An 18,760-nucleotide genomic window follows, 5' to 3' on the forward strand; every position below is an offset into this window, starting at 1 on the left:
CAGGGTGTCTGTGTCTGGAAATGGCGGTGCTGTCCTCCCACTCCCTGCCTCAGAGTGTGAGCTCCACTGTGCCCTCCTCACCCCACACATCGCCAGTCCTTGGAGTTACGATGCGTGGAATTGCCTGCTGCTTCCCATCCAGCACCAAGCCTCTTCAACTCCCAGTTAAAGTAAATGCCAAACCCAATCCGTCAGCTCAGAGGTGGGTCGCACCCACTCCCTCGTAGCCCCCACATCCGTCCCAGGGTTTGCTGCTTCCTGGGGCTCTCCCGAGACTCTGTGCTCACCCCGCTCATGCAGGCCGGCGTTTACTCTCCTCTAGCCGACTGAAAGACTTAAGCGTTGCTTTCCTCTGGGTCTCCTCTGTCTGTTCTGCCACCACTCAGGATTCTGAGAGTTCTAAAGCAGAAATCCAGCCCTGCCCGGTCCTGTTGGAACACTTCAGCGAGCCCATGCCATTCTGTATTTGTTTATTTGTATTTATTTTTCATTTTTTCATGCCATTCTTGACTCTGCTTACAAGATGCTTCAAGAAGGTGGAGCCTTCAGGCCCCATCTCTTGCCAGGGCTGCTCCAGCACGTCCTGCACTAACATGAAGTTCAGTGTCCGGCTTTCTGCCGGCCTCATCTGCTGGACAGTACCGTCCCTGGCATGCACTTCCCACCCATCCCCAATCCCATCTTCTTTGCCTCCTTCCACCTAGTCCTCCGTCCAGGCCAGCCCATTCCTGTCTCTGGGCGGCTCGGTCTGACCGGCAGGCGGGGGCCTAGGCCGGGCCTGGCCTGGGGCTGGGCTAGGTCTTGTCCCCGCGCCCCTTGGTGCAATGCTCACTTAAACAGGCATGCGTGAGCTCTGTCTTTGATGCCTGTCTCCCACACACACCACACACGCCCACACCGGCACCGCGCCCCGCGCCCCGCGCCCGGGCGGGCCCTGGGTCTCCTAGCTTGGGACAAGGAACTTGTGACCCCCCGGGTTGGTCCAGGAAGCTGCGCGCGGAGCACTGAAAACTACAACTCCCAGCACGCACCGAGGCGGGGGAGTCCCGAGTCCGCGGTGGTTGCCTGGCGACCGGGCGTGTCCCGGAAGTCTGGCTGGGCGCTGGGCGGGACTTCCGGGGCGGTGGTTGCATCAGATTCTTGGAAGCTGGCACCGCGTCCGCTGGTTTGGAATTTCTAAGATGTCAGGTTCCTCTGGGGAGCAGGGTGAGTGCTCGCCGCAGGGCAGGTGGGACGACCCCGGGCCTGGGTGTTCGGCGGCTCCCCGGGGCGGGCATAAAATGACCCCGGGCCTGGGGGGCGGTTGGTCTCCGCGCCGGGCGAGCGATGACCCTGGTCCTGGGGGTTCGGCGGGTTCCCGGGGCGGCCTGGCGGGCGTTGACCCACCCCGGGACCCCCGGCCTGGGCCTGCGCTGCCCACGCCTCGCCGGGACGCCACTCGGCTCCGGGCGGTGCCGCGGCCACCCCCTCCTCAGCCTCCTTGGGCTCTGCCGGGGTCCTCTGCCGCCCCGCCCCGGGGCGCTACCCCGCGTTTCCCTTAGCTGGTTCCTGGGCGGGACCTCGCCCCCTCCTGACCCCAGCTGTACTCTGGGACAGGCGGTGCCCCGGGTTGTTTCAGTTGGCGTCCAGCCTGGCAGCAAGCCGGGGGTGGGCGGAAGAAGCCGGGGTACGCAGACACACACATGAAAGGCTTCGGGTTTTACGAAGGCTTTCATCTGGGGCTCTACAGACAGTGGCCATTGGGCTCTGCTTGGTCAGAGCGTTATTACCGCACTTTACTGCCTGCCGCCTGGGAGGTTCCGGGAGCAGCTCTGCCCACCTGGGGCTCTGATGTCACCAGCGCGTGGACCAGCGGGTCCGCAGGCAGGCCTGGGAAGAGCAGTGGATCTTTTCCCACAGTCCCGCAAGCAGGCAAGACCAGAGATTGTCACCGGGATTCCTAAGTCTGGAGCAAACTTTGCATTGCAGAAATTGAGGAGGGTTTTTCTGCTCTTGGCTGGTGAACATGACCTTCGAGTGTGTCGGCCTGCCCATACTTCAGGCTGTGTGTGTCCTCTCTGCTCCTGAGTGTTCTGGGCTTCCAAGTGGGGAGCTCTGACCACTTGGGGAACCCTGTGATGTGGGAGGCACCCTCATGACGGGCTGCCGTCCCACACCAGCACCCACATCCAGGCTCGCTGTACCTCACCCGACAGGTGTGCCAGGATTCCAGCACTATCCCCACCTGCCTTAGGGCCAGGTGGCCCTGAGAAGTCCACCCAGACTCCAGTAAAACAGCAGCATGTTCACAGCCCTGACTCCAGAGCCGGTGTGGTCGGCCTGGGCTCCCAGCTCTGCCCCTTTCTCACGGCACAGAGGGATCGAGCATGCCACCTCAGAGGATGTGGACCCTTAGGGGGTCATCCCTTGGAAAGGATTTAGAGCAGCACCTGGCACAGGACAGATGCTGTGTGTCTGGGTTGAGACCTGGAGCTTGTTTCTCTGTTCTTTTTTTTTTTTTTTAATGCAAATATGGTTTTGCTTCATTTGTGAACAAAAATGACATGTTGGTTGTTTCTTTTGATTTTTTTAGAAGGTCAGGTTTTTAGAGCCTTCGTAAGAGTTGGCCTGTTTTTGGAGATTGATCTATAGATTGGAATTAAGCCCGCGGGATGTCTGGACAGCTGATACATTTTTTTTTTTTTTTTTTTTTTTTAGTCCTGTACCTTAGGGCAGTACTTCCCAGCCAGTGCTTGGGCCCAGGGCACAGCGTGCCTGCTCGTCCTTTACTGCTCGCCCCCCCCCCCCACCTGTCCCTAGGCTTCCTCCAAGGTTGAGAACCTGTGATAATCCCCTGAGGAACCAGGAAATGAAAGCAAATAGGAAAGGCTGTGTGTGTGGATACTAGAGTTGTGGACATGCTTGGTTTCCAGTTTCTGAAAATTTTTTATTCCGAAGGTTGGATTAGTCAAAAGTGACTATCTCCCCAGGCTTTTTTTTTTTTTTTTTAAGATTTTATTTATTTATTTGAGAGATAGTGAGCAAGAGAGAGAGAGTGAGTGCACATGAGCCAGGAAAGGGGCAGAAAAGCAGACTCTCTGCTGAGCAGGGAGCCCAACATGGAGCTCCATTCCAGGACTCCAATCCCAGGACTTGGGATCATGACCTGAGCTGAGGCAGACGCTCAACCCAACCGACTGAGCCACCCAGGTGCCCTCCCCAGGCTTTGCAAGGAGGTCCTCATTTAGAATATTCTTCCCATTTCAGCTCTTTCTTAAGTAGATTCAGAACGGCTGGTTCCCTGTGATGACACCGGGTTTGCAGCTTCCCCTTTGCTGCTCAAAGGCGAGCGTCCCATTGCAGGTTCCGCTTGCTTTAGAAAGACAGGTCTCATCCCTGAGGACGCCTAGGTGTATGGAGCGCCTCTCAGAGGCCTTGCCCTGCAGGGTCCAGGCAGTCTTTGGTGGCTTTGTGTCAGACTTGCCGTTTAACTCTCCGTGCCGTGTAAGTCAGAGGGTCTTTGTCACCATCGTATAGCTGGCGCTTTTCTCAGCGTGTCTCTTCCAGGCAGTGGTCTGAATACATCTGTGTGGCCTTTCATCCTGAGAATAACCCTTGTGCTTGGTACTGCTCTTATCTGCTTGTCTAGGCGAGAATCCTGCTGCTCTGAGAAGTTGTGTGATTTGTGCAGGGTCACACAGCTCGCCAGAGGCCGCGCCTGGCTTCCAGCCCTGCCAGTTTGACCGCAGCGGAGCTCTTAGCCACCATCGTGCACTGCCTTTGCTGATAATCTGAATGATTCCGTGCAGAAGAACAGCTAGGGCCCCCAGTCCAGAGTGTGTGTGAGGGCACACAAGATAAAGCCAATACGTGTTGCTGTGTGTCCCGAAGAAAACTGAAGCATACGTACTTACAGAATACAAATATTTGCTTATCTATGAACTCATGTTTCCATGTTTCCGAGTATTTACTTTTATTTGAGAGTCGTAAGAGATGGTGCCCTTGGGGTAGAGATTAAGCCATTTCAGTGTCGCGGTGACGCTGGTGCCGTCCAGCTGCCCTCTCATTAGCGGCAGACTGCGATTCTCATGAGAGGTCTGTGAAAGACATGAAAGAATGAAAATCCAGGGGAGAGCATCCTATCTTCTGTTTCAGTGGAGAAGTGTCACTGAGCAGTTCCCAAAGATTTACTTAGATAGTTCCTGTTTCCTCGCAGAATATACATTGAGCACCTGCTTTACTCGGCGGTGCTGGGTGCCGGAGGTCTGACCACACACGAGGGCGATCGCCCAGCTGCTCCTGGGCTGGCCGTCCAGCAGGGAGGCGGGTTACAGCAGTGAAGGGCCAGACCATAGGACGGGTCAGTGTCGGGGTGGGCTGGAACAGAGGGCCTCCCGCCTCGGTCCTGTCCCAGAGCATGCACTGCTTGGTGGGCCGAGAACTGTGAGGTTGTTGAGTCCGGGCTCTGGGACTACACGCTGACAGAACCTCGGCGGCTCCTTCTCTGCTGCGCATCCCACTGGCAGGATGGGAGTGTGGGGAGCCACAGAGGCGGCTCCACCGGGCCAGACCTGCAAGTAGCAGCAGTGGGCACTGGTCTGCTGGCCAGGCCCAGAGCCCAGAGATGGAGGACTGGGGCCAGGGAGCCCCCAGCACTCTGCTCCTGAGGAAGGGAGGGGTCGGCCATATCCCAACAGGGGTGGAGGCTGAGCCCTGAGGAAGAAAGAGGAGTGGGTGTTCCTGGCAGAGAGCACTGCTTTCCCGCAAGTTCCTGAGGCCAGGGGGCAGAGGAGGGCTGGAGATAGGTCGCAGGGCTGGGTCTGCAAGGGCCTTGAGCACGTCTTGGTGTTTAGGTCTTTGGGTTTTGGAAAGGTCACCTGCCCCTCCCCCACACGCAGGTGGAGCAGGACGACAGTGGCAGCAGTGGCAGCGATGGCATGAGAGGCGGGCAGGCTCGGGCACCAGGGCTGCTGCTGGGGGTGGGTGATGCGGGGGTAAGAGACAAGCACCCAAGCTTTAGCTCCGTAGGGGACGATGGACATGCCACTCCCTGGGACCTGTGCCTAGGTCTGGGGGGCAAGGCACGATGCCTAGGGACACCCATGGATGAGTGGTACCCGCCTTGAGAGGCTGGTGCTCAGGAGAGGTGGGCAGAGGAGGCATCAGGAGCCCTTGGCCTGTGGGAGGACACCCTGGGCTCTGGGCGAGGGTGGCATTCCCCCAGGTGGTGGAGAGCGGGGGGGCACACGCCTCTCTGCTCTCTGATATTCTATGTGGAGAAGGGATACATTCGGGAAGCCCTGTCCAGTCCCCTTTCTGAGAGCCACTTGGGTAGCTGATCATCCCTTTCAGGAAACGGTATGGGCGGGGCCAGGAGGAGGGGCTGCAGGAGGGCCACGAGGGGAGCCAGAGGAGTGTTTGCAGGAGGGGCGCGGTTTGTAGGGCTGGGTGCGTGGAGCCCTGCAGGGTAAGGCCCAGAGTGGTCTTTAGCCATGTATGCAGTGCCTGGGAATGGGTGAGGGGTGCTGACCCCCCTGAGCCCAGGCTGGTCTTCGAAACACAGACAGACCTGGCCTGGGAGCTTATGAGGAAGGCAAGCCTGCTGTGAGGGGTCTGCCCTCAGAGCAGGCTGCCTGGGGCTCTTAGCACAGGGCCCCCCGGGAGCTGGTGTAGGTACCCACTGCGGGCCCACCTCACCCCCCCAGGTTCTGATTCTGTGGGGCTCCAGTGGGCCCGGCAGGTGCACTGGGCCTGGAGCAGAGGAGGAAGACAGTAGCAGGTTGAAATGCTGGCAACAAGGGACCAAGGAGAAGGAGAGGTGATGCGCTCAGTTCCGGCAGGACCGCGGTTCATTTCATGTGGGTTTTGGTTCGATAGCTGTGCTGAGAGATTGCCTGGTTTTTTGTTTGTGTGATCTTGGGAAATGTTTTATAAGGGCTTCGGCTGTTTAAATTGGAGAAACCGGATACCGGTCAGTCTCATAGTGACGTCCCATGATCAGTAGGTGTCCCTCCCTCGGTGCGTGTCTGAGTGGCACTGCCATGTGCCCTGCTGGCAGGCATCCCCTCCACACGGACGCGGAGCGGGCGTCTGGCGTGTGCAGCAGTGCCTGCCACCGCCTCAGCGAGGGCCACCGCCACACGTGAGGCTCCTCACCACCGGCCCGTCGTATCTCACACCGGGGCTGATAGCCAGACCGCAGTCTGGCCAAAACCCATGACCACTTCACAGCTGACCTCGTTTCTGTTGGTTTCCTCAAGACACGCTTCAGGGCAGCCTGCGGTGAGCTCAGTGACTGTCTGTGTCCCGCAGCCTGGAAGCCTCTCATCTCGCCGTGCTCCCTGGGCACCGCACCTGCCCATCCCGAGAAGATCCTTCTTGTGATGGCCTAGGCTGCTCCGGACGGTAGATTTTCAATGTGTGTGTGGTCTCTGGATGAACTCTCTCGGGCCATTTTAATAATAACACAGGGGCAAGTGTAATAAGTGGCAAGCCGACTGGGGGCTGGCTGTGTGCCAGGCGGTAGTTTAAATGTTTGCAAGTATAATTTCACTGAGACGCAGCAGCTTTTATGAGGTGTGTGTTGTTCTGAGCCTGTTTTATGGAGGTGGAGAGGAGACCCGGAGCCCCAGCACTGAGCCCCAGAGCCGAGGCCCCGGCGCAGAACCCCGGCATAGAGTCCCAGGACCGGACCCCAGCACTGAGCCCGAGCGCCAAGGCCCTGGTGCCGGAACCCGGCGCAGAGCCCCGGCGCCGGGCCCCCGGCACAGAACCCCAGCACAGAGCCCCAGGACCGGACCCCAGCACCGGGCCCCAGCGCTGCCACGGCACGGTGCCTCACGCAGCCACTGCCCTGCAGCAGGGGTTCTCTAAGTCCCTCACCAGTGCTTTAAAGCCAGCGTGGTGGGTAGGACGTTTGACCTGTTGTTCTTGTTTTAAAAATAGCATATGCTTATTGGAAGACACGTGGAAAAAAAAGAGGGACATAATACCAATCAGCAGCAAGCCCGCTCCTCAGGGCTGGCCGCTGTCGGCGTGCAGCACGGCCCGGGCGGTCTGCTTTGTTCACCAGAACACATTCTGAGCGAGAGGAGTGTGTCCCTGTCTGCTTGCTCTGGGGGTGAGGGGTGGGCGCAGGTAGCTGCATCGGACACGGGAGAGGGGTGCGGAGGGTCGGCGCGGGAAGGACGGCGGACCTCAGGAGACCGGCCCGGCCCCGGCTCTGCCCGCATCACTGGCACGTTCTCCCCTTGATCTTCCTGGACTTAATTTTCTTCACTGTGAGAGGAGTGTGCCAGCAGCCACCTGACCGGCCACTGAGCTGTCGGGGGCGCGTTGCCAGGTGAAGTAGAAGGCCCCTGGGAGGAAGGCACTATGCAGAAAATGTTCAAGAAGCCTGATACGTACTTAGAGTTAGGCTCCCGGAGCTCTCAGGCAGGCACGGCCTCCCTTCCCCCTGGATTTCACCTCCAGCCCGACTCCCCCCTGGGGCTGTGAGGCTGGGTCACAAGGGCAGGCCCCTCTATAGGAGAGTGGGAGGCGCAGACGCCCCTGGAACTTTCTTCCTGGTCTCAGACAGAATCTGAGCAACAGGGACGTGGGGCCTAGGGACGTGGGGCCACTCCCCAAGAGCCCTCGGGCTGGGTCCTCAGAGCTACCTGCTGGTGGTGGGGCAGGGGGAGGTTCCGGGTCTCTCTTTGCCTCCTTTGACAATTCCAAGAGTGGATGTGGAAAGTGGCTTGTTCTCCTTGTAGGTCCAGAGTGAACGAAAGCAGCGCCCCCTGTGGGTGCGCACCTCTGGGCCGCAGGGCTCTGGCTGGGCAAGCCTTTGTTCACAGCTGCTTTAGATTCAGCCCGGCGGAAGTCTGGTTGCTGCCGTGTGCTGGCGTGGACGGGTGCGTTGCGTCCTGGGAGGGTGCCTCTGAGGCCCTGACACCGTGGGTGACCCCCAGCCCCTCACAGGCAGGGCTCCCATTCTGCTTGCTCACCCATTCACGCAGCAAATGTGGTGAGTGTCTAGAATGTTCCGAGCTTAGTTTTAGATGCTGAAGGTATATGCTGAGTGAATAAAGTGGGGTGTGGGGCAGACCTAAAGAAGTGGCGTGAGGACAAAGAGAAAGCAGGAAGGGGGTCCAGGCTCTGGTTGGAACAGCATCCAGGGAGACCTGATGGAAAGATGACACCCAACAGAGCCCTGAGTAAGGGCGGGAGCCCGGCCGTGTCTGGAGGAACATTCCAGGCAGGCAGGGGACGGTGGGATGAGCGACCCCGAGAAGAACAGGCTGTGCTCTTGTGGAGTGAGCAGGGGCTGAAGTTGGAGGGGGGTCCCTGTGAGGTGGGGGCGGTCTGGAGGATGAGGAGGGGTGATGTGTCTTTCAGCAGGCCACTCTGGCCTCTGTGTTGGGCCAGCCGGGCTGCCTGTGGGGGAGCCTGCATCCCAGAGATGATGGGCCAGGCCCCTGTGTGGCAGCCGTGGTGACTAGGGCTGCATTCTGGACGTGTGTGCAGGTGGGGTTCCTGGCCTATCCAGCAGCTTGGCTGTGCGTATTCCTGAGGGTTGTTCGTGAGGGGCAGGACCCCAGTCGAGACAGAATGGTGTGGCTGCGGGAGTGGGTGGCCTATCAGATGGGGTCAGGTGAGCCAGAGCCCTCCTGGGGGTGTGCGGGAGAAGCAAGCACGTGGGCTTTGGGGAAAGCCTGTGTTTTAAGCACAGCATTCATTTGAGGGCTCAAGGAGGACTTTTCCCCTGGGTGCCCTCCCTTTCCTATGCATGAAGAGCTTGGGGGTTCAGGACATCCCCGAGAAGCAGGCCATGTTGCATACCAGCCACTTGGAAGATGCTGCGGGCTTTCATCCTTCTGCCGGTTCATTCCACCTCATCCTCGCTGACGGCACTGTGTCCGGGAAGTCTGCGGTGGGCCCAGCCTGCGGTGGAAGCAAGTGCAGAAAGGCCTTTGTGTACGCAGGCTCCCCACACACGTGCTCTGCTGTCTGCTCTCAGGACTTGGATGGGTGCTTGGGTGATTTTCCTGCCCCTGTGCCAGGCAGCCACACAGGAACGGGGACGATGAGGGCAAGAGAAGGTGGAGTGTGGCCGTGTAGGGCCACGTCCCCTCCCTGTCTGGAGCTGTCCTTGCTGCGGGTCAGGCACGGTGACCCAGTGACCTTGTGGTGTTGGGCAGCTAGCTCAGAAGGGCAGGTGCGCCTGGCAAAGAGGGGGGGCGGGGTCGTACTTTCCCACTCTACGTGGGTCCCGGGCCAAGAGCGTGTCTGTGGAATTGAATGAGCATTGGTCCTTTTTCCATGGTTTGCTCAGAAAATTAAGGGAAAAAAACGAACGAGGATAACCAAGGCTTAGGTGCAGCTCAGTCAGACTCACGGGCTGGGGTACCAGGCTCCTTCCCGAAACCAAAGGGTCTTTGGCTTAGTGCCCCAGCCTGGCGCCTGCCTCCCTGTTTCGGGGTGGGTCTACATCTGTGCCCCTCCTGCTCAGGTTGGGGCAGCTTCTGGCCCTGAGCCCCCCAAACCAGAGACAGACACAACTGCACATTAGTTAGTGTGGTAAGAACAGGTTTTACCCCGTGACTGATACCGGGGACGTGAAGTGGGGGGCAGTTGATGGCTCCCAGGAGAGAAGGGGGTGGGAGGGTGAGCAGAGCTCACTACCGCGGAGGAGGTGGAAAATCACCAAGGGCTGGTGAGTGTCAAGGCCGTTCCAGCCAGCTGTGCCTGCTGGCTGGTAGGGTTCTGTCCTCCCACAGAGGCGGGAGAGGGGGCCCATCCTTCCTGATGATTCCATGTCAGAGGCGTGGCCTGCCGGTCGCTGAGAGTCCCCTCTGGGTTGGAGGAGGTGTGTACTCACAAATGCTAGTCCTCTCAGTGATTGCTCAAAGGAGGGCGGGCAGGGCCTGCCGGCAGGTGTTCTGAGCGGCCATGATCCTCCCAGAAACACGGCCTTCAGCTGCTGGACACCATGCCAGTGCAGGGGTTCGGCCGAGCGTTCTGCGTCCTCACCCACCCTCGGCTCCCGCAGGGACCGGGAGGTGTGCTGCTGCAGAGAAGGGGCTGTGGGCCTGGGGGGTTGCTTTCCTCCCCTCCCTTGCTAGCCGAGGTAGAGTTCACAGAAGGTGAAGTTCGCTGTTGCAGTCGTTCAGAGTGCACGCCCTCCTTGCGCCCTCCCGGTGCTGTGTAGCCAGCACCATCGTCCCGTTCCAGAACGGTCCCGTGACTCGAAACCCTGCTCATCACTCCCCGGGGCCCCGCACCAGCCCCGGCGGCCACCGGTCTGCTTCTGACGTGCTGTACCCAGCGAAGCCCTGCGTGCGTCTGGACTCGGCCTGAAGCCGCCGGGCCCCTGACTGATGCTGTGTGCCTCTGTCTTTGCAGCTCCCGCCTACAGCTCCATCCTGAGCATTAGTGACGAGGCGGCCAGGGTGCAGGCCCTGAACGAGCACCTCAGCACGCGTAGCTATGTCCGGGGGTACTCACTGTCCCAGGCAGACGTGGACGTGTTCAGGCAGCTCTCGGCCCCTCCCGCTGACACGCGCCTCTTCCACGTGGCTCGGTGGTTCAGGCACATAGAAGCGATCCTGGGTGGCCCCTGCGGCAGAGGCGAGCCCTGTGGGCGCCAAGCAAGTGAGTAGCAGTGAGTTCCCCAGCTGGTAGCACCTCTCCCGTGGGCAGCCACCCCCAAGGTCAGGGCCCCGAAGGTGTGCGGTGCTGGTTGGCAGCAGGGGCCCAGTGGAGCCCGCAGGGCTGCTCCCGGCACCGCATGCAAGCAAGTGGTCTGGCAGGGCGACCAGTGCTCCCTGGGTGGAGGTTAGGACAGACTGCCAAGGAGTCAGCCCTCACGGATCAGGCCTGCCTGGGGCCGCTGTAGCAGAGCTGCCCAGGGCCGTGGTGCAGAGCCATGGCGAGAGCATGCGCCCGGGGGGTCTGGCGGGGTCCTGGGCACAGACTCCAGCCTGGTGTTCTCAGCTAATTGCTGGCCTGGCTGCAATTTGATTGGCTGCTTCTTTATTCTTTCCATGCATTGTGGTGTGTGTGTCCGCCAGATTTAGAATGGTGACATCCTAAAGCAATGTTAATTGACATTGAAGTATCTGAAAATCAGAACAAAGTCATTTCTCAGCTTTGAGCTTTAGCTCCAGCCTGGGGGTGCTGGCGTGTCTGTGACAGTGTGACACCGGTTATTTGAGGGGTCCTTCTGGAAGGTCTTAGGGGCTCAGGCCCTGTGTGGTTTCTCTCCTGTGATGAGCCCCTGGGTACCTCATTCCATAATCTCCTGAAGCCCTCGAGCAGCTCAGCTTGGGCACTCACGTGGCTTCGTGGGAGGGGTAGGCTGCATGCTGTCTCTGCTGTCCTCGCCGGGCTGGGCAGCCTCCTGGGGGCTTTTCCAGACTCCTTCAGGTGAGGCGGTGGGAGCATCGCCCAGCGCCTGCACTGCTGTTATGGGCTGGGCTGGGTCCCGTGCTGTAACAGGCGGAGGTGGGGGCGTTGGTTCTCCCCGAGTGGGGTGTGATTTGGTTTTCTGGATAATCCTTTCCCAGCGCATGGTGGGAGCTTCGTGCGTGCATTGTCTCCTCCATGGGCATCTAGTACGGTGACCCTGCTGATGTCCGTGGTATCAGGTGCCACGTTGTCCCCCTGGGTCCCAGCTCCCAAGACACAGCCTCCAGGGGTGGAGGTAAGGGGGCATCTGGGGCTCCCAGCCTTGGCAGCGGCCTGGCTCCTGCTCCGTCCAGGACCTTGTTGGGAGAACGAGCAGGTGCCTTTTAGCCGTGCAGAGGAAGGCCACTCGAGGCAGTGTGCTGCCTTGTGCATTGATGAGGCTAGGCTGGCTTGGAGGCAGGGGAGAGATGCACCCTGGGGGGCACCCATAGCGTTTCCTGACTCCTTCCATCTCTAAGTCCCCTTGTGTTCCCGGGCCAAGGCAGTGGGTGGCCTCCGAGCAGGGCTGGTCGCAGAACCGTCTCCCGCATTCCTGGGAGGACAGGAGCCGAGCACCTGCAGTGCCCCCTTGATGCTGCTGGAATTGAGTGCTGCTCCGTCTCAGGGCTCTGACGTCCTATCCTGGGCGCGAGCGCCACCTCTCCCAGTCCCCCAGTCCCCGGCACCCTGTCCCTACTCCCTCCAAGTCCATCCTACCAGCGCCTGTGACAGCTTGTCACTGCTCCCTCCCTGTGGCTGTGGGCCTCAAACCCCGAGGCATGCTCTCAGGCACAGAAAGTGGGGCGTGGGCGGCCCCTGTTCCTCCTGCCTCCTCCCAGTCCCATCAGTCTTCCCCCACGGCCCGGGCACAGAGGGACCATTCCGCCAGGGCCTTGCCTGCTGTGTCTGTGTTTGGAGTGCTGCCCCTCCTGCCAGGGGCTCTCTTTGCCACTGCGGCTCCCAGCCCCCAGGTAGGAAGCTCAGGGTCCTTGGCTATAGGAGCGGCACAGTGTGGCACCGGTCTCTGCCCATGGTCCACACCCCTGTGTCCTGGGGGAATGTTTCTCCTCCCTCGGTGGCGGGATGGGCATAGCGCCCATAAGTGGCATGTGCATTTCTTTTGGGTCAGGGGTTGGTATCTGCGCAGTGGCCCTGTGCCCGGGACAGGGCCTGGAGGGGGACTGGGTATGTGTTGGATGAATGGATACGTGTTCATTAGTTCAAGCAGAAACTGAAACAAAGAATTAATGCACGGGGTGGCGACTGCCGCGGCAGAGGCGCGAGTGAAGCGCGGAGAGACTCGGCTTAGCCTCGTGGAGCTGTAGAGCGTCGCAGGTGGGCTGCTGTCCTGAGTGAGCCGTGTTCATGCACGGGCACGTCGCAGTTGATAGTGTAAGGGAACGCTAGAGAAAAATGTCCTCATTAAGTCAGGGGTCCTTGGGTGATATCTGCCAGATTCCCTCGAACCTACCACCAGCTGTGTGACAGCGGTGGCCCTTTGGGGGGTGGCCAGGCTCCCCAGGCTCCACCTCCGGCTGCGTCCTACCGCCCTCTGTCTTCTTGGAGGGGCCTTCTGTGCTGTGAGCCCCGAGCCTTCCCACTGTGCAGGACGAGCGCGGCTGGTCCTCTGGCTCACATCAGTGTGTGTGGCAGCTTTGGCCGATGGCCCCGCTTAGCCCAGATGGCGTGTTGGCTCTGTTTTGGGAGTTATGGGGTCTGAGTGAGAGAGCAGACGTGTGGTGGCATGCACGGCAGACGGAGCCGCACTGAGTCCCAGACTGAGAGTTTCCTTCAGGGGCATTTGCGGCACTTAAAGTGAACCTGTAAGGCGTGCACCTGACTTCGGTGATAAGCAGCGCTGTTTCGTTGAGCGCGTGGGCTTTCCGACGCCCCCGAGTCTGTGGCCGCCTCGGTTTGCTGGCGATCACCCAGAGTCAGGAGCTCCTGTGGAGCGCGGACGGCCTCTTCCCCTGTCTGCCTGCTCCCCTCCCCACCTGCGCACGTGCTCATGCAGACACACGCGCGGCAGCTGCCTTCCTCCTCCTCTCTCCTCCACCTGTCTCTTAAGTCAGCCTCTGTATAGCTGATGCGACACCTTGGACAAATGGCCAAGCTCAGGACTGACTTCTCCGTGACTCCTAGCAGGAAGCAGCGAGTGGGGCTCTGGGCGGGGGGGGTCTCAGTAGGCCATCCAGCACAAGAGAGAATCTTTGCAGTTGCAGAGGTGGGGAGTGGACAGGAGAGCTGCAAGACGCCTGCTTGGGATGATGGGACGGGTAGTGCGGAGGCTTCCATAGGCCCATCCTGTGCGCTGTGAGCGAGGGCTAGGAGGGACAGGTGGGCTCTAGGCGCAGGATGCTAGATGCCCAGGGTGGAGCTGCGCCCCCCCTTGGGCTCTCAGGGCACAGGCCGCATAAGTACCGCTCTCTGTCCAGCTGGAAGCATGGGCCTGGGACACATGGAGCAGCAGGGGCAGCCCCCGAGATAGCGCTGGGGAGGGGACCGGGTCCTGGAAGGCAGCGAGGGACAGAGCCACCCCACACTGTTCCAGAGTTGGTCAAGCACCTGTGTGGAGCTAGAAGCCAGAAGTGTCCGGTCCCAGTTGAGTCGGAGTGACCCGCGCGTTGTGGGGGGTGGGGACCAGAATTGAGGGGAAGCTGGCCACTCGCTTGCCCCCATCTGATGGAGATGGGGCTGGGCTGGAGCCTGTTCTTACTGAGTTTCTGGGGCCATGGGCTGGTTGTGGCTTGGCCAGTCCTGTAGTGCTCTGGAAAGTGGCCCGTGTCCCACAAAGCCTCCACAAAGGGTAGGGCACCCGCACTTACACGCTGCATTGGAGTCTGGCAGTGCAGGGCCTGTGCCCCCTCCTGGCCCGCCAGCCATGTCCACCACGGTGCCCGTAAGCGGCCGAGAGGGCTTGGGTTTGGGGAGCAGGGGATGCAGTGGGTGTGACCACATCTCACGGGTGTTCCCAAGCCGTGCTGCGGTCCACTGCCACGCAGACTGTGAGCAGAGCAAAATAGACACACCATTGCCTTTGACGTGGGTGATGCTGACGGAGACCCGCACCGCTTAGCCCCGTGTCACGATTCGTTGAGAAAACGTTGGTTGTAAAGACCAGGTGTCTGGGTGCAGCGTGACTTGCGTTCTCTCCGCCTTGGCAGGTAAAGGCCGGCGGGAGCAGCCTCAGTGGTCTCCTCCGGCTGGGTCTCCTCCATGCAAGCTCCGTCTCTACAACAGCCTCACCCGGAGTAAGGTAAGGGGGAGTGCGGCGGGGTGCAGGGGGCGCTGAGGGGGGCGAACGCGCCCTTCCGGAGCCGCGAGCTGGTGTCCGATGGCGAGCTCTGCAGCGATTGGTCCAGGCAGGAATGGAGATGTCTCCATGCTCGCTAGGCACTCTGCATGTGGCCCCTGGGGGAGGGCAGAGCTGTCCCCTGACAGCGGGGAAGCCTGCCTGTGGGCTTGTGGGCCTGGAGCGCCCCCAGCACGCATCCCTCAGAGCCAGGCCAAGTGCTGGCCTGCTTTTGGAGAGGACACATGGTGGCAGCAGTTGTCACAGCGCACGCTGAGCAGACGGGCACAGCGGGGGACCCGGTTGGCGTGGTTGGGAGCCGACCAGGTTTTGAGAAGAAGGCAGGATTGGATCCCAGTTGAATGGCGTTTGCTTGGTGTGTTCTGCTCAGCGTGGCCCGTGGCTCCAGCTGTGGACTGATTGGAATTCCATCAGTGAGCACATTGGCAGACCGGGAGATGGGGGTCTTGGGGATTCCATCCGGAGTAACTGAGTTCCTCCGCCCCTGACGCCTGTGACTTTGTCAATAGAGCGACATTGCTCTAGTTGGATTTTGAGTAAACAAGCCACGCTGTTTGTTGCTGGTCTGGGCAGCCTGTACAGCGTCTCTCACGTGCCTGGTGATTGTCTTTCTTTCATCCTTAACAAAGGACGTGTTTATACCTCAGCATGGGAAAAAGGTGACGTGGTACTGCTGTGGGCCTACCGTCTACGACGCATCTCACATGGGGCACGCCAGGTAGGAGCGCTGCCGGGCGCCCAGCGTGGGCCGGGGGTCCCACAGGGAGCATCGCGGCCTCTCAGGGATCTCCGCTCTGCCAGAGAGGTCTGAGATCTGAAAGGAAAATCCGTCCTGGACTTTTCCTTCCTGTTTTTGAGATGAACATTTTCATTCCATCAGTAATCTGTGCTGATGATGGAGAAGCTGTAGAACGCGCACGGGCCGCGAGCTCGCTGCCCTGCAGCCCCGTGGCCGGCGTCGTTTTGGCCCGCGTGCCTTGGTTTCCCCACCCCGCGTCTCTGGTGGGAGCCCAGGTGCGGAGCTGGCCGGGCCCCACGGTGCTCCCGGCCCCAGGTTGGGGCAGCAGCCGGCCGGGGGCAGGCCCGCGGAAGGCTTCCCCTGGCTCTCGGCGGGCCGGGGAGTGTGGCGGCGGCGGCACAGGCGTGTCCCGTGCTCTAGGTCCTATATCTCCTTCGACATCCTGCGGAGGGTGCTGCGCGACTACTTCGGCTACGACGTCTTCTACTGCATGAACATCACAGACGTGGACGACAAGGTACGGCTCCCGCATGTCGTCAGTAGAGCGGGTGACAGGGAGGAGGCGGTGCTCGTAGATGAAGTAAGGTGGGCTTCGGCCAGCTCAGGTCTCGACCTGATACGCACGGTGCGAAGCCCCTCGGTGTGGGAGCATCGCGGTATATACACATGACATCCTGTATTCAGACGTGTAGATGCCGTGAGAGACCCGCACGCCCGTGGTGCTTCATGGCGGCACGGCCTGCGGTCGTGCGTGCTCTCATGTGTGGTGCGACGTACGGAGGGCCGGGAGGGGGCAGCTCGTTTCCTCAAGACCAGCACGGTCACAGGAGCAGCCTCGGCGTGGGCCTGCTGCGTGGGGGCACGAGCCCCAGGTTCCGTCTCCTCTTTCCAGATCATCAGGAGGGCCCGGCAGAACTACTTATTTGAGCAGTACCGGGAGAAGCAGCCGCCGGCAGCCCAGCTCCTGGACGATGTTCACGCCGCCCTGAAGGTGGGCCCCTCGCTGTCTGCTCCTTGACTCCTGACTGCCCCTAGAGCGGCGGCCGTCCTTGGTGGGCTTCACAGCGTGCACACAACTAAAGCCAGCTCCGTCGGGCCCCGGAGTTCTGACCGATGTGGTCCCCTGGCCGCCAGGAAGAGTGGCCAGGAGAGACACACCTGGACGGGGCTGTGCCTGCCGTGATGGGAGAGTGTCAGTGTCCGTCACGGTGGCACTGACGTACGCTTGCTCTGAAAATGCTCTGAACGGGCCTGCGGGCTCTTCCGTGTGGAGGTCTCAGCCACGCGGCACTTCCCAGGGCGACGCAGGCGCTGGGCCGAGCCGCTTGCATTGGGGGTACTGGAAATCTTCAAACCTTGAAGAAATTAGTTCTTTCCAATTTAATACTTTGTTTTGAATGACAGTGCTGTGAATTACTGTATTACTGGAGTGAGGTTAGAGTAAGTCATTCTGTTCTCTGTCCTAGGAATCGCTGTTTCAGTAGCTGCCGTAGTGATTACTGGTGTGCTTATGTTTTCTGTCTCTAGAAGAAACGCTAGGAATGGAATTAGAGCTTAGCAGTCTAAGGCCGACCAGGGGCGGGCCCCAGGTGATGCCCCCGTGACCCCGAGCACAGCATATGACATCAGAGAACCAGGCGGCGGGGGGGGCGGCGTGAGGAGCGGGCCTTGAGGGTCTGTCCGCTCCTGCTGGCCTTGCCTCTCCGTCGGGGAAACTGGGCCCCCTCCCTTAGGGACGCAGACTTCTTTCTTGCACGCGCAGTGGGAGGAGCCCGCGTCTCCAGCGAGGGGCCCTGGGGAGCGTGGGGCGGTACTGAGCCACGTCTGATGGGTCTGCCCTTTCCTGTCTTGCAGCTGTTTTCAGTCAAGTTACGTGAGACCACGGACCCCGACAAAAAGCAGATGCTGGAACGCATTCAGCACGCGGTGAAGCTGGCCGCAGAGCCTCTGGAGAGGGCTATGCAGAGCGACCTCCCGGCAGTGGTGGCCGACGGCTGTGAGGAGGTGAGGGCTCTGCGTACCTGCCACAGCCACACCGTGGCGCTAGGGTGGCTCGCTGCTCGCAGGTTCAAGCCCGAGCTTCAGCGCCGGGGGCTGCGCGGAGGGGGTGGCCAGTGCCCTCCCGCCCCGCACCTGCCGCCTACCCCCACACCGTGTCCTCGCAGGACTGAGGGCCCATTGGAATGTGTGTGGCAGGTCATTCCAGAGTTTTCCAGCCGACTCTCCGGTGTTTGTCGGTGGCGCACCCGCGCAGAGAGCAGAGTGAGGTTGAGGTGGCACCGGGCTGTGGGGCCCCGTGGGCCGGCTCTCTGCCCCCGGGAAAAGTTCTCCCTCAGACGGGACGAGGGTACAGGGTGCCGGGGGCCTGGCTCTCTGCCAGCCTTTCCCGTGGGAGAGGCCGTCTGTCCCCTGGAGGCGGCCCTGGCCACGGTGGCCCTTCTCCTTCACGCCAGCGCCCTCTGCTGGCCACCCTCTTCACCACTCAGGAATCCAGAAACTCCGGAAAAGACGTGGCCAGGGCTGTCTGTCCATCCGGAGGCGGTGGAAGAGATGCTCCCAGAGCCCAGCCTGGCTCAGGCTTCCCTTTCCCTTTCCTCCTCACTGAGTTTAGATTGCCAGCTTGTTCTGAGCTTAATGAGAAGGAGTCTGGCATACACGGGCTTGGGGACGTGCACGTTCGCTCAGCGTGTCTGAGTGGGGCCTCCGCATTGCAGCTGGCCTTCCTTCAGTGGGTGTCCTGGGCCCAGCTGTTTCTCCCTCTCCTCGGATGGCAGTCATGTTCCCTTGTTACCAACAGTGCCAGTGTGCATTTTTTCTTAAGTGTTCCACTAATGCCCTTTCCTTTAAAAAGTATAGTAGAGTATACAGTTTGTAAAATTTACCATGTTAACCATTTTTAGGTGCACAGCTCAGGGCACTAAGCACATTCACGTTATTGTGCAGCCGTCCCCACCATTCGTCTCCAGGACTTTCCATCTTCTCAAACAGAGACTCTGTCCCCCTGAGACACCGTCCCCATCCCTCCCCCGGCACCCACTGTCCACTCTGCCTCCGTGAATCCGGGGACTCCAGGGACCACAAGCAGGGGAATCCTGTGGTGTCTGTCCTTTCATGACTGGTATCTTTCCCTCAGTACGATGTCCTCCAGGTTGTGGCAGGTGTGGTCCTCATGTTCTTTCTTCCTCAGACGAGGTAGTGCTGGCAGACGCATGTAGTGCATTCTTGAGCCGGGCTCTGACAGACAGTTGTGTTGTTTCCACCTTTGGGCTGTAATGACTAACGCAGTTGCGAGTGGGGAC

General features: G+C 60.3%; 1 protein-coding gene across 4 annotated transcripts in view; it reads left to right on the forward strand.

The window, feature by feature from the left end:
* Nucleotides 1-1,090: 1,090 nt before the first annotated feature.
* Nucleotides 1,091-18,760, forward strand: part of CARS1 (cysteinyl-tRNA synthetase 1) — a 47,774-nt gene continuing 30,104 nt past the window's right edge. For 2 of the 4 annotated variants that reach the window (XM_057317213.1, XM_044378374.3), the window contains exons 1-7: nt 1,113-1,206; nt 10,366-10,614; nt 14,574-14,665; nt 15,352-15,440; nt 15,882-15,978; nt 16,354-16,452; nt 17,316-17,465. In XM_057317213.1, the coding sequence (XP_057173196.1) occupies nt 1,182-1,206; nt 10,366-10,614; nt 14,574-14,665; nt 15,352-15,440; nt 15,882-15,978; nt 16,354-16,452; nt 17,316-17,465 (801 nt within the window). In that variant the 5' untranslated portion in view covers nt 1,113-1,181. Of the gene's footprint in view, nt 1,207-10,365; nt 10,615-14,573; nt 14,666-15,351; nt 15,441-15,881; nt 15,979-16,353; nt 16,453-17,315; nt 17,466-18,760 lie in introns of all 4 variants that reach the window. The other 2 variants (XM_026482937.4, XM_026482938.4) reach the window with 2 other exon arrangements.

This window comes from Ursus arctos, unplaced genomic scaffold (assembly GCF_023065955.2).
Source record: "Ursus arctos isolate Adak ecotype North America unplaced genomic scaffold, UrsArc2.0 scaffold_23, whole genome shotgun sequence".
Taxonomy (NCBI): domain Eukaryota; kingdom Metazoa; phylum Chordata; class Mammalia; order Carnivora; family Ursidae; genus Ursus; species Ursus arctos.